Source organism: Ruditapes philippinarum, unplaced genomic scaffold, assembly GCF_026571515.1.
Source record: "Ruditapes philippinarum isolate M1 unplaced genomic scaffold, ASM2657151v2 ctg5169_1_1_1_1, whole genome shotgun sequence".
NCBI classification, from domain to species: Eukaryota; Metazoa; Mollusca; class Bivalvia; order Venerida; family Veneridae; genus Ruditapes; species Ruditapes philippinarum.
In genome coordinates this window covers 279,301-293,573 of record NW_026866764.1, presented here as the reverse complement: position 1 = coordinate 293,573, position 14,273 = coordinate 279,301, and the positions used below count along the sequence as shown (strand labels likewise).

Sequence of the window (14,273 nt, the reverse complement as noted above, 5' to 3'; positions counted from 1 at the left end):
CATGGAGCTTTTCTACGAATTTTAACCCTATATGGTAATCTTTATTGTTCATGCTTTTATTTTTGTCTGTGACATACTTTTATTTTTCATCCAGCCCATATACAGTACGGTTAATCATTGTTTGAACGTGTTACTTAAAATAGATATGCTAAAAATAGATATGATTGTATACTGCTTGTAGATGAAACTATGCACTACTGGTAGATGGTTATATAAAATGTCATAATTCTTTTCTATACGAAGTAACATTTTTTTAAAATAATATAATTTTGCTGCAAATTTAATTCTATCCTGTTAATTTAGATGATAAAAGTATTTCCGATTATGATAAAAAAAAATTATGTTGAGCAGTGTAACTACCCGAGCATTAAATCTATAAATAGATCGTCTAAATATAAAATAATAAGTTACCCATATACGGATAGTACATACTTACATACCATATAGTGAATTATAATTTTGTTGAAATAACATTTAAGGCATTTAAAAACCAACAAATGAAGTTAATAAAGAATTGTACAAAATATTCTATAAATGGCATATGATAGCCCTAACTAAAACATACATTGCATTCAATTGTTCAAAAATGCTCAAAGTGTGCCGAACTTTGTTAAAGATTATGTATTTATTCACCGAAAATAATATCAATAAAGCAACATTAAATTTTGGTGGTGATAAAATGGAATAATACTATAAATGCAACTATGAATTTCTCTATTGTCAACTATGAAGGTCTCTATTATTTTAAAGTTCATCTAATATTATCTTAAAGTTCAGAACAGCCACATTATCTGTAGTGTAAAAGTATAAATGTACTTTGATAAAAATGTTTATTCATTAAAATTGTACGTTTTTCTTTTTGTATATAACGATGCCCAGAGTAAAAGTATGATATTTTATGTTTGTAATAGTATCGTTACATGTACAATGCCGAGCAATGTTACAATGCGGCAAAATGTAAGATAAGTTTTTGTTGCACAATTTAATGACCTCCGCTTTATAGGGATGATGATCAACGGTTTTTGTTACTAATAAAGAATATAACGCATAACACTTGCTTATTATCTATTTTATTGTTCTTTTTTTCCTTTGACAATGAACCAGCTAATCATTACCTCGGTCCCCTTTCCTGAGAATTGCAGGGAAAAGGCACCGCCTTACGGTTACGATTCCCACATACTCCAGCTATTTTGGCGCCAAAAGCAAAACATAAATTGACATTGCATGGCGGGAACTGATGGATGTAATCTTTCAGTGTCCCGTGGTCGGGGTCAGTGACTAATGTATACACACGGATAGAACCTGCACACTGCCGGTGTACGTTAGGGCCAGGGTTACAATGGTCTATGCGTACAAAATAGACAGACAGAACTTTACAGCATTATATTAGAAAATCTGATAGCAGGTAATTGAAAATTTCTTAAATTGATTAAAAAAATAACAACAATAACATATTTGCCTACCAATGATTTTTTTTTAAAATATGATGTGTATAACACTAAAAAGATCTCTATGTTTGCTAGATAGTGACGATAAACAACATGTTTATGTCTTTACAGTCGTATTTGTGTATAATAGACAACAATTAATAACTTGAATCTGCCTGTCCATATATGGTAAATCTCATAATTATATACGAATAAGAGCTTTTAAGCTATAAATAGATTATCATAACAAATAATGTATATATGGCTATATTTAGATTCCTATGCCTCGTTAAGCCACAGGTAGCTACACTGCTTTACATTCAGATGGCGACAGCCAATATTATAAATATTAATTATAATACTTAAATACTTCTTTATAGAACGTATACATTTATTATATATATTCTGTTATTTTCAGTATTGATATTTATTGGTGAAAATGGTATTATTTAAAATTCTTCCTGTAATAGAATCTACCTTGATTATTTTTTTGCAGTGACGAGGCTTTCGCGGGAAGTATACTATCATTTCTATATTTAGTAACTATGTTAATATTGTAGGTCACAGGTAAAAATAAGAACGCGAGTATAATGATTTAACCATATAGGGTCATCTTTCGCAGAAAATATGAATGACAAACTTTCTGACGCATTTTAGGGTGTCAACAAATATCGCCGACTATATAAAAATAGACAGGGTATCTACTGCTGTATATTCGTATCCCAAGGCACATCAAAGCAGTTTGCGGAGTATATTCATATATATTTTAGTAAATAAAAAGACAAATAGGTAAGTAAAGTAAGGATATTAAGAAATTCTTACATCCATTTTCAATTTTCATAAATAGCTTTCATTTCTTTGCTTTTTTAAAGCAGAAAATATTTTTTTCTTTATGTATTCTTTAGATATAATTAAGCTAGAAATATATTAAGTACCCAATGTATCGTCTCAATCTCCGGATAGATTTTATTATTTTAACCGATGTTTAAATATATTTTGTATTAACAGACTATTACCCGCATTTATATTTACATGTATTTTCAGAAATAAACAATGACTTTTGGCTACGACGATGATATTGCCGGCATTGTGATTGACAATGGCTCCGGAATGTGTAAGGCCGGCTTTGCAGGTGACGACGCACCTAGAGCCGTGTTCCCTGCAATTACAGGTCACCCGAAGTATGATATTTGGATGGCGGGGATGGGCGGTAAGGATACGTACATTGGCGAGGAAGCCCAGAACGATAGGGGTGTTTTGTCTATAAAATACCCTATTGAACACGGTATTGTCACTAACTGGGACGATATGGAGAAAATTTGGCACCACACATTCTATAATGAACTTCGTGTGGCTCCTGAAGAACATCCGGTACTACTCACTGAAGCGCCATTAAACCCGAAAGCTAATAGAGAGAGAATGACAGAAATTATGTTCGAAAACTTCAACATACCTTCTTTCTACGTGTCAATACAAGCAGTTCTATCATTATATGCCAGCGGGAGGACAACAGGTGTGGTGTTAGACATCGGTGATGGGGTATCTCACGTGGTACCGATTTACGAAGGTTATGCTTTACCACATGCCGTTGAACGTGTAAATCTTGCAGGTCGTGACCTTTCAAAATACTTGTCAAGAATTTTAAATGAACGCGGATACAGTTTCACATCTTCCTCCGAAATGGAAATAGTTCGCGATATCAAAGAGCAATTGTGTTATGCCGCTTTAGACTTTGAACAGGAAATGAATGTCGCAGCAAGTTCTTCTCAGATAGAGAAAAGCTACGAACTTCCGGATGGACAAGTTATTACTATTGGCAACGAACGTTTCCGCTGTGTTGAATCACTTTTCCAACCATCTTTTATTGGAATGGAGAGTGCAGGAATACACGAACTACTTTACAACAGTGTTATGAAATCTGATATAGACATAAGAAAAGATCTTTTATCAAATGTCGTACTCTCAGGAGGGTCAACAATGTTTCCCGGCCTTGCAGATAGAATGAAATGTGAATTAGACAATTTGGTTCCCAGCTCTATGAAGGTCAAGGTCATTGCGCCACCAGAGCGGAAGTACTCTGTGTGGATTGGTGGTTCTATTTTATCTTCTCTAACTAATTTCAGTCAAATGTGGATCTCTAAACAAGAGTACGACGAATGTGGACCGGGTATTGTACATAGGAAATGTTTTTAAGAAATTCTGAGACTCTAATACATTGTCTTTCAAATTCGTAAATAGTTGTTCCTTTTTCATATGCTTTCATTTGTTTATATATATTTATTTGTTAACAAAGAAGTGTTCATTTGCATTTCGCCTTATGTTTTCTTAGTGAAAGGAAAATTTATTGTTTACTCAAATTTGCATTTTTTCAACCAATGTTGTAAATATACATATGTAAATATTCATTGAAATAAAGTATTGTTATGTAAGTTGAGGTTAAATATTTTTGTACAGAATTCATCAAGTATTTGATATACAAGATCATTGTATCTGTCGAAGGAATGGTTCATTTGAAAAAAACTTGTAGCAGGGTTTGGCTAAATAACCATTTTTATGCTTCAATGTTAATTCTGTTTAAGCCGGTGCTAGGGAGCGTTGACGGTAACATGCAATGAAAACTACCATCCATGAACAGGATTAACTAAACGGAACATTTGTGCATTTCATATATGAAACTGATGCGAGACATGCCCTTTGTAAAGTTTGAAGGCACATTTGTTACAGTCACATAACTAAAATATTCGAACCAATATATAAATCAAATCAATTTTAAAACCTAATTTGTCGAGTTTCAAGATATGCTTGTACATAAGATAAAGCATAATAACTTTTATAACAAAAGCATTTTTTTGTTATTAGCAAAACATAATCATGTATATATATTTCCGGACAGAAGCAAAATCAATAAAAAAGTGCATCTTGCATAATTCAATATAAAGAAGCCTAATGCATTATGCAACAAATGGGAAAAACGCAATGCCACAACATAAATTATAACAATAAAATCATCAACAACAAAAACATATAACCGCTACATCAAAATTTTATTATGCATGATAAAGAAACAAGATGATATGATTTTTGAGTCTGATGAAGACTTTATATCAATAGAAAAAAACAATCTGTTGTACATGTTGGGAGCACGTGAACATTAAATACATGTATCTATATAAAGAAAGAGAATTTTTACGAGATATCAAGTTATGAGGTTTCAACTGTGTCATGGAATTTTCAAGAATTTTAAGTGTTTGACTAAATATGCTTCAATTTTAGGAACTTTTGGGTTAGCAAGTTGAAGTTTGACAGCTTCCTGCATAAAATCTTGTCAGACTGCATGGATTCTGGTGGCAAAGGCTAACCACTTTCAGTCCAAGCAGTCCATATATGTTTAAATAAATAATCTTTATTCCCTCTTACATTAAATTCATTTGTATTATTGTAGATTAATAAACTTGGACCATCTTAAGGCAACCCTACAGTTTTTCCTTCAACGCGTTTAGAAGAGTGTAGAATACTTCTAATAATTAATGGAATTCTGAAAGTGAAAGGACATGGTCCGCTCTGAGATCTGTGATTTTGGGGAAAACCCCATATAATTTGGCAAAATTACAAAAGTTTTTGAATATGAGATAAAACTTAATGTTATTTTATCAACACTGCAATATACATATATACATGTTTATCACACACCCGTGCCGATTTTGCGACTCCGTAAAAATGGTATTGCACGGCCGTGCATATATTTTGACGTGACGTCATTAGCGTTATACAAACATAGTGTAAAGACGCGCTAAATGTTAGCGTTATACTATAGACGCGTCAATGAAAAATGACTCTTATTTCACTTTAAACGGTATTTATTTTGGGTATGTGATAAATAGAATATTAAATTCGTGTAAGTTCCATACTGAATTTATTGCACTCGTTGAATAAAATAATATTATGCTCGCCAGAGGCTCGCATAATATAATTTTATTCAACTCGTGCAATAAATTCAGTATTGAACTTACACTCATTCAATATCCTCTATATAATAAATGTGTTCATATTTTCGTCTTTTTTCGTCCGACAAATAATGTTTGTTTTGTTGAACAATCAGTCCACATTTAGTTTTCTGAAGGAGGCCTCGGGAGGTTTCTCCGCGGATTTTCTTTTTTCTGTGTCCACGTAATATTTACCACTAGACATTTCCAACATGTATTTCCTGAATTCTTCTTTCTGTATATCTTGAATATTTTGTTCTGTAACATGGGAAACATGTATCATGTTAGTTTGATAAAAAAGTTTTTGAAATCTTATGATTTTGAAAAAGAGATCTTTCGAGTGCAATGAAAGCACAAAAACAACAACAACCTACAAAAAAAAACAACAACAAAAATCTAAATATTCCACATTCATTTTGAGAAGTAATGGAAGGGGCGACAACTCTCAGACCCCCTAGCACCGGCTTCAGCGATATTACATCTTAAACATTAAAAGATATTGGAATGGATGATCTCGAATCATCACTAAATTCTAAAATGAAATCCGTGACAATTGTTTACCAATGCCATTAAATTAATAGAGAAACATGTTATTTTTAATACTGAAAGGCCCATTGTGCATCAGAAATGCTATCATATTTTTTTAAACTTTATTTTTGGTATCTTGTAACAGTTTCCACCAACATACTAAGTAGTAATATTCATGAACTATCTTCTACCATTTTTACTTTTGGCAATAGGGGTAATTATAATGAAACAGTATTTTGTATGGAAGTCAAAATACTACTTTGCTTACATTTTGTTACATTTACAACACATAACTTCCACGACTAATGTACTCAGTTATAAAACAACCAACATGCTTTGACTCCATTATTTAACAAAAGTTTGACATTTCGACTGTAAAGAATTGAAAAATAATGAATTTTTGAGGCATAATGGGCCTATAAAAATCATATACATGTATATGTATGATACATTCTTTTTACAAAGAGAATATATATAAAACAAATAAAGTGTACAATTCTTAAGAATGACTTTTACCAATGATTTCCTGTCTAGTTCCGGCTGAAGGACCTTCATAATCGTCAGGTAAATATTCATCAGGGAACACTTCCATGCCAAGTTCCTCGTATATCTTTACTAAACTTTTACCATGTGAGTGCATCTTAAAAAAGAACAAAATGTTAACTCAACACTGGTGTCAAAAAGGCTTTCTTAAGATAATGAAATCTATGTTCGTCTATAACCGAATGTTATTTTGACTTTGCCATCAGAAAAGACCAGATAACTAAAATGATTATTTTGGAAAAACGGAGTGAGTGAATGATCTGAAATTTTGCACAAAAGTTTTTAGTCTAGACCTACATCAATTGGAACATTGATCTCGGAAAAAATATTTCTAGTACCGTCACGCCAATAAACCTTAGTTGAGTCCCTTTAATCCATTAATGAACCGTTCTAAATTCAAAGAAGGAAATGTCCAATACACGAATTCAGTAGGCAAAGGGTTATATCTTTGACTACTTTTAAATATACTAAAATCTAACCAAATTAGCTGGTATATATATAAACATAGATTATTGCCTTCTCACAATCATGTCATAAACAAGGGAATTTCATAAATGGATTTGAGTATCATTTGACCAGCTTCTACATTTGAAACTGTCCATTGTCAATGTTGAGGTTATCAAGAATTGAAGATAAAATGCTTAAAACTTTTCAGTTCAAGCAGCTCAAGAGTTAGAATTTATTATTAACCGGAAAAGCATGATTTATCTATTAAAATGTCCAGTGAATGGATGTCATGCAATAATGCACTACATCCAAACAGGAAAATTTCACCATTTTTCTCATTACTAAAGCGAGATAACTTTCATAGAATACGTACAACTAAAATGAAAGGCATGTCGTTTGTTTGTTTGTTTTTGGTTTTACATCACATCGACACAGTATAGGTCATATCGCAACGTTCCAGATTTACTGGTGGAGGAAGACCTCAGGTGCCCTTCTGTGCATTGTTTTAGACACGAACGTGCACCTGAGTAGAACCCCCGACGTTCCGTAAGCTAGCTGGAAAGCTTCTTCACATAAAAGAATCCAAAGTCCCAGTCGGGATTCGAACCCACAGCGGTGAGGGGCAAGTGATTTGAAGTCAACGACCTAAACCACTCGGCCGCGGACGCCCCACATGTCGTTTGTAAGCAAGACTTGTATCCTTTGCAAGAAAAATATATGACAATACAGTCTAAAATTAAACTAAAACTGTGTTGGTAATAAATGTTTTATAGCAATCTTACCCTGTCCTTAAACTTTTGGCTCATAAAAGGTGATATGATGGCAAACAAAGCATCGATGAAAGCAGGCATCTTGTACAAATGGAATGCCTTGAACCGCATGGGTAACGATTTCTATACAAATAAATAGTATTGCACATATTAATAAATCCTTGTTATGAAAATACATTACAGTTCAAATATTACTCCTACACTCCAAGATCTTTGCAGAGTCAACGCGTAAAGTTTTAGTATAATTATAGCTTATTACCTATCGAATTTAGTATTATTGATCTATCTAACTTTATTTATTGAATTTCAACATTTCACTTGACGAAAATACAAAATTGCAAAAGAAAATATAATTCTAATCTTTAAATTTTTATATTGCTAACTTAATGGGTAACTATTTCATTTTATTAGTTTAAATAAAAGTTCAAATAGATCAAATTAAATGTTTTTTTATTTCTCTCAAAAATGATGAACACTGACTTCAACGACAACAACAACAACAACAACAACAAGCAGCAACCCCCCCCCAAAAAAAAACAAAAAAAAAACAACAAAACAACAAAAAAACAAGCAAAAAAAAACAAACAAACAAAAACCAAACAAAACAACGAAACCAAACAAACCCTAGCCCAAACAAGAAATTTAGTGTCATTTACCTGGAAATAAGCCAACATTTTCTTTTCTGCTTCTGGGTTCCAAAATTTGATAAATTCCATGGACGCTCCAGTATAGTCGGACACGAATACTACTCCGTTCACTTGTGCCTTTTCATCATAAGCCAGCCAATCAAAGAGAAGGCAGCTGGTTTTGTACAACAAGTCTTGTCCTTCTTTAGATTTCATCATACTCAAGTCCATATTGTCTGTAATAGAAATAGAAACTTATTTATTTATATAATGGGACACAATGAAATACAATATTTATAATTGGGACACCAGCAATATTGGTGATTAGCGCAGCGGTAGCTTTTCGTCCAATCAGGCGTTCGCAACGCCATTTTGTCTTTTTGATCATTGTGGACTGGGTTTTTTTCGGACGAAGTCCGTCTGTTATCGGTTTGACTTCCTGTAAAATAATAGGGAAGGACTGTATATAAGAAGAATTTCCCTTGGTCATTTTAAAATTACAAAATGAAAATCAGTTATTTTAAAAATAAAATGTATTGGACAGTTCCAACTATTATAAAAAATGTAAAGAATAGTTCTTACAATTCTAAAATAATTTTTTAAAGATAAATCTATGATAAAATTTAAGAGATAGTTTTGTCCCTATAAAATAAAATGTAAAGGAATGAGGATAGTTCCTTAACTTGTAGGTTCATTTGTAAATGATTACAAAATTAATAAAGTCAAACGGAAAACAAGTAAAAAGGAAACATTAAATAGAAGTTGTTCTTCTTTGAAAAATCATCAATCTATCAATATGCTATAAGTTAATCCCATGTTTACAAAATGGGTATTATTTTAATAGCTACAAGAAATAATTGTCATGTCATTGTTATGCAAGCATTGCTAACATTTCTTTTTGTATTGAAAACTTAAAAATAATAATATGGAAATATATGCCGTAGTATGCGGCCACGTTCATGAGTTAATGTGTCAGACGTATTGGCAGAAAACACTGCTAGAACTATTTTTTTATGCAAGAAAAAATTAAACAATGGCAGAATGATACGCCATCGCGCACCTGCAAAATGCCCCGAATCGGACTGTTATGTTGTTGTTGTTGTTTTTGTCGACTCGTAGAATTTTTTTTCATTCTAAGAAATCGTTAGAATATCAAGAAATCGTTAGAATATCAAAAAATAATGCGGTGCGCCCAAGATTGACTTAAGTTTGATTGGGAGCATCGTGCAGATGCGCGATGACGAAGTACCCTACCATTGATTTAAGGTATTTAAACCTGACAGGATTGGAAATATTTTTCGAGATCTGCAGAAAAGAAACTTACCCATGCTCCCAAATATAACTTTGCGCCCGTGTTTGTCGTATCCCTTTGGACAGTACATCATTCTGCAATTATTTTATTCAAATTTCACACATGCATATGAAACATTTTCTCAACACTTCATTTTTTTGGGAGAGCGTCCGACTGACAATTATGTGCGCGCTGGTTCGATCCTCGGGGTGGTGGCCTGACAATTGAACTAGGAAATTGAGTAAAATGGTCAATTGTCATCTTGCCGTGTTTGTGAGTCTTGATTTAGCAAAAGTGGATAACTTATGATTCTGATGAATTTATTTATTTCCGACTTATAAAAACACTACGATGATCCGTTTAGAACATCGCGACGTATCGAAACAAACAAACACATAAAAAACAATAACACTATGGTTTTGATAAAATCAAAACAACGAAATTCGAAAGTACGGTGTACTTATTTTTATGACACTGATGGTCAATCTTTATACGATATCTCTACTATTCACCACCTTTTTACACTTTGAAAGAAACTAAGAATGTAGTTATTTCAAGCTAGTCAAATTAATTCGATTATAGTAATATTTTTCTAATTTGAAAAATAAAAACGTTGAAATATTTGATACTTTGGAAACTTACCCAGTACGCAGAACTTTGTGTATTTTCTCGTCTGCGGGGTCGAGGTTTTTGAACCATTCAGGGACATTAGTTCTATTTGTCCAGTAGTTTTCAAGGGTCTCCCTAGCCCCGAGTTGACTGTATTTCCTTACGCGAATAAACCGTAGAAGGAATTCGAAATCTGAAAAAACAACAACAACAATTGCATAAGTGGCGGCACGGCCGGGTGGTTAATGCGTCTGACTAGTAATCTAATGATCGCTAGCCGCATGGGTTCAAACCTCGTCAGGGGCTATTCGTTATTCCTTGAGCAAGAAACTTTACACTCATTGCTCAGTACTGGTTGGTTTCAGGAACGGATTCGAAAGTGTGTCTATAATAAGCTTATAGCTTCCTACACAATCGAAATAAAATAAATTCTTTATAAACCAACAATTGCACAAACTAAGAGTCAAGTATGGATGATAAATAGTGTCTGGAAAATGAAAATAGATAAATAAATAAATAAACTCCATCCAAAGTTAGAGGACCATTAAAAGTACCAACGTACCAAGTTTGGAAGACAAAATTAAAAAAATGAAGTTACTAGAAGATATTGAAGATATATCCAACTTCCCAGAACATGTTGTTTAACCATATCTATTGTCAAACCACTAAAAAAGGAATAACAACTTGCCAAATTCATGTAATTTGTTTTGAAAAGTAAGTGTGTAAATTATGAAGCCATAGGTACAGGAAGAACTTAATATATACCCAACTTGTCGGTTTAGATGGGCAGACGTACGGTTCAATTAATATAAGCTCGCTCGGGGTAAAAATGTCTTGACAGCAAATAGATCTGTATTCAAGCCAACATTTGTATAGTGTTCATTTTTACGTGCTCAATCTGAATATCTATTTTAATTCATGCACTTATTAATTGTTAAAAGTTTATATAAATATATTCATTGACCCTTGTTAAGAGATAACTTAACACTTCTAACGAAATGCCTGGGTAGTGAGCTTCAATTAAAGCCGACGAAAAGTGTAACTACATCGCTTGCACGAGTGACATGCTACAGTCACACAGATAAAACTTGTGCAATTCCCTTTTATAATTACTCTACCCTTTATCTAGAAAATATGAAGAAAATATATAATATTTCAAGCCAAATACATTGTTAATGAAGCCAAAATTTACCTGTCATGGTTTTGAGCCATTTCTGTTCCAGCGCCCACTTTCGTAACGCCTGTACAGCGCCCTCTCTGTCTTTGTCATTCAGTTCATGAAGCTCTTCTTTAGCCCGTTTCTTTTCCTCCTCGTTAAGTTTACTTACATATTTAGCATCTCCTATGAATAGTTTTAAGAAAAATAAAATGCAGTAAGCCAAGCATCCTATAACTTCCTGAATATAAAATAACAAATTTGTGAAATCATAAGATTATATCTTCAATGCTCATCTTGATAAACATTATGCAATACGGGTATTTCATTAAATGTCGTTTTCAATGTCGTAGCTGTTACATTAGACTAGATATTTCAGAAGATCCTCTTTCGGACCAAGATATTCATTATTTCATACTTGTAATTTTAAGGGGTTGTTCATTGACTCCAGGACATGTCATGTTCAAGCCAAGAAGTCACTTGTTGGTGCCCCAATAAGAAGAATACACAAGAACGCTTGTAACACTACCACTAAGCTAACGACATACACTGACCAGAAAAAACAAATTAAGACGCTTGGTAGCGCTTTAAGTAAATTAGGCACTGCCACTAAGTTAGCGACATACATGAACCAGCAAAAACCCACAAAAACTCTTGATAACGCTTGAAACTATCGCACAACCACTCGCATTACGACATATATGGACCAGAAAAAAAACCACAAAAACTCTTGATAACGCTTGAAACTATCGCACCACCACTCGCATTACGACATATATGGACCAGAAAAAAACACAAAAACTCTTGATAACGCACAACCACTCGCATTTCGACATATATGGACTAGAAAAAACACACAAAAACTCTTGATAACGCTTGAAACTATCGCACCACCACTCGCATTACGACATATATGGACCAGAAAAAAACACAAAAACTCTTGAAAACGCACAACCACTCGCATTTCGACATATATGGACCAGAAAAAAACACACAAAAACTCTTGATAGCGCACAACCACTCGCATTTCGACATATATGGACCAGAAAAAAACACAAAAACTCTTGATAACGCTTGAAACTATCGCACAACCACTCGCATTACGACATATATGGAAAGAAAAGCACACAAAGGCGCTTCGCTTATTAACGCTTGAAACTATCGCACTATCAATCATCTAACGATGTACGTGGACCAGAAAAACAAGCTAACACACTACCGCTAATCCAAGGACATGCATACATGTACAGAAATTCAACAAATTCACAAGAAAGCCTGATAACGCTTGAAGCAGGCACAACCATTGATTACACATGGACTTCAGATTCCTTTAATTTTCTTTTATACATTCACGATTAAACAACTTTGATTTCCTTTCATGCCCCGATAAGGTCACACTCACAGTCTCGACATTGACCCGACTGTACATTTAGCCTTTAATATTTTTTGAAAACGAAATTAATGTTCAATGTTGTAATAAATTTGGTATTGTGAAGCTATATACAACATATGAAATACTCATTCAAAGCTTATCGCAACTTTATTTGCAATGAACATATTATACATGCATAGACATACTGATAAGAAAATTTTCGTCTGTGTAATTGAAATTTTTTTATTTCCCTGAGGGTCATTTAATAGCACATGGCTAGGAGATGACGAATTAAATAAATAAAATGTTTTATCAGTCATGAGTTTTTGTTTGTTTGATAGTTACATTGTCACATAACATACAATGGTGACTCATTCGCCTTTAATATTACTGATGGAGGTTAACAATTATATCCCTAAGACACTAGGGAGACCCTGTGTATATTTCAGAAGTAAAACTTGTATATAATACAATAAAGAAAACGGATACTTTTTGGTTTTGACCCTGGGGTCTATTCCCGGATATACTGATCTCCTGGATTAGACCCACAAATGGGGCATCTGTCTTTTTCATTAATATTGTTTATAAAACATTTAATTACGCAAGAATAAACCGTCAAGTCTCAAAAAAGTAAAGATTGCAGTTTATAAAATATTTTTAATTGACCGTTTACAGGGGCGGTTCAAGCCGGGGGTAGGGTCTGACCATAAAGCTCAAGAACATACATATATGCACATACACATACATATGCACAAGCTGGTACCTTTGGTGTGTAAATGAAAAATTTCAGAATGGCCATGTAGTATTAAACAAAAGTACATACGTACATATTCATTAATAATAGTATATTGATAATATAATAATAGTACTATAATAATAACAACACTGCTGTTTAAACATATATGTCTTAAACCATATAATATGGTTTAAGACATATGTTTAAACAGCAGTTTTGTTATATTTGCTTAATTTCTTCCGCATAATAATTATAAAAGATGTATATAAATGAACTCACCTGGTTCCACTGCCATTGTGAGTGAGTAAAACCAAACTAAAATCCGATCAAACACGTCGCATAGATATGATAACTTACAACTTGTATTTGCAATATTTGACCGTATCTTGTTTACTGTAAAAATTAAGGAGAACTGCAAACTAAATGGACAATAAATCAATCTGTCGCAGTTATTCGGACGTGTAGGTTTATCTAGAAACGTATGCGTACACAATTTGTTAAATTTCATCAGGTAAGGTCATTAAGTGGCACATGTATTTATATCGATAAAATTATACATTTGTTTCTATATCTAAATAAACAGAAATACTAAAAGTACATTTGTTAATTTGTATATGAAGTTTTTTTATTGTGGCGTACTTGCTACATAAAACGCGTTTAAATTTGCAGTCTATTATAAGTGTATAATATTATATCAGTCTGTACAACCGTATACAAGTACATATATCGGCAACTTTATAAGTACGCCCACGTGCACTAATCAAACTTCCGGGTGTGATATTACA

At 33.1% G+C, this 14,273-nt stretch overlaps 2 protein-coding genes across 3 annotated transcripts; one reads left to right on the top strand and one right to left on the bottom strand.

Annotated features, from left to right (window-relative positions):
- The first annotated feature begins 1,257 nt into the window (after positions 1-1,257).
- LOC132733610 (actin-5-like) lies at positions 1,258-3,939 on the top strand. 2 transcript variants are annotated; one of them, XM_060720268.1, is made up of 3 exons: positions 1,264-1,405; positions 2,085-2,216; positions 2,472-3,939. In XM_060720268.1, the coding sequence occupies exon 3, from the start codon at positions 2,481-2,483 to the stop codon at positions 3,618-3,620; it is 1,140 nt and encodes a 379-aa protein (XP_060576251.1). In that variant the 5' UTR covers positions 1,264-1,405; positions 2,085-2,216; positions 2,472-2,480; the 3' UTR covers positions 3,621-3,939. The 2 variants fall into 2 exon arrangements, with proteins under 2 accessions (XP_060576252.1, XP_060576251.1); XM_060720269.1 differs by lacking the exon at positions 2,085-2,216 and having other exon boundaries at positions 1,258-1,405.
- A 646-nt stretch (positions 3,940-4,585) lies between these two features.
- On the bottom strand, positions 4,586-14,050 carry LOC132733608 (retinaldehyde-binding protein 1-like). Its single transcript, XM_060720267.1, has 9 exons — positions 13,768-14,050; positions 11,417-11,566; positions 10,258-10,417; positions 9,649-9,710; positions 8,355-8,560; positions 7,711-7,821; positions 6,455-6,578; positions 5,458-5,668; positions 4,586-5,106 (listed from the first exon to the last, which is right to left on the bottom strand). The coding sequence occupies exons 1-8, from the start codon at positions 13,994-13,996 to the stop codon at positions 5,523-5,525; spliced, it is 1,188 nt and encodes a 395-aa protein (XP_060576250.1). The 5' UTR covers positions 13,997-14,050; the 3' UTR covers positions 4,586-5,106; positions 5,458-5,522.
- Between the last annotated feature and the right edge of the window lie 223 nt (positions 14,051-14,273).

What these genes read in the sequence shown, in the direction of transcription:
- LOC132733610 (XM_060720269.1), top strand. Translation starts at nt 2,481, where the DNA reads ATGACTTTTGGCTACGACGATGATATTGCCGGCATTGTGATTGACAAT.
- LOC132733608 (XM_060720267.1), bottom strand. Translation starts at nt 13,996, where the DNA reads ATGAAATTTAACAAATTGTGTACGCATACGTTTCTAGATAAACCTACA. An exon ending in ATGGCTCAAAACCATGACAG is followed by an intron (nt 10,418 to 11,416) that starts GTAAATTTTGGC and finishes TTGTTTTTTCAG; the next exon opens with ATTTCGAATTCCTTCTACGG. An exon ending in AAATGTTGGCTTATTTCCAG is followed by an intron (nt 7,822 to 8,354) that starts GTAAATGACACT and finishes TTATTTGTATAG; the next exon opens with AAATCGTTACCCATGCGGTT.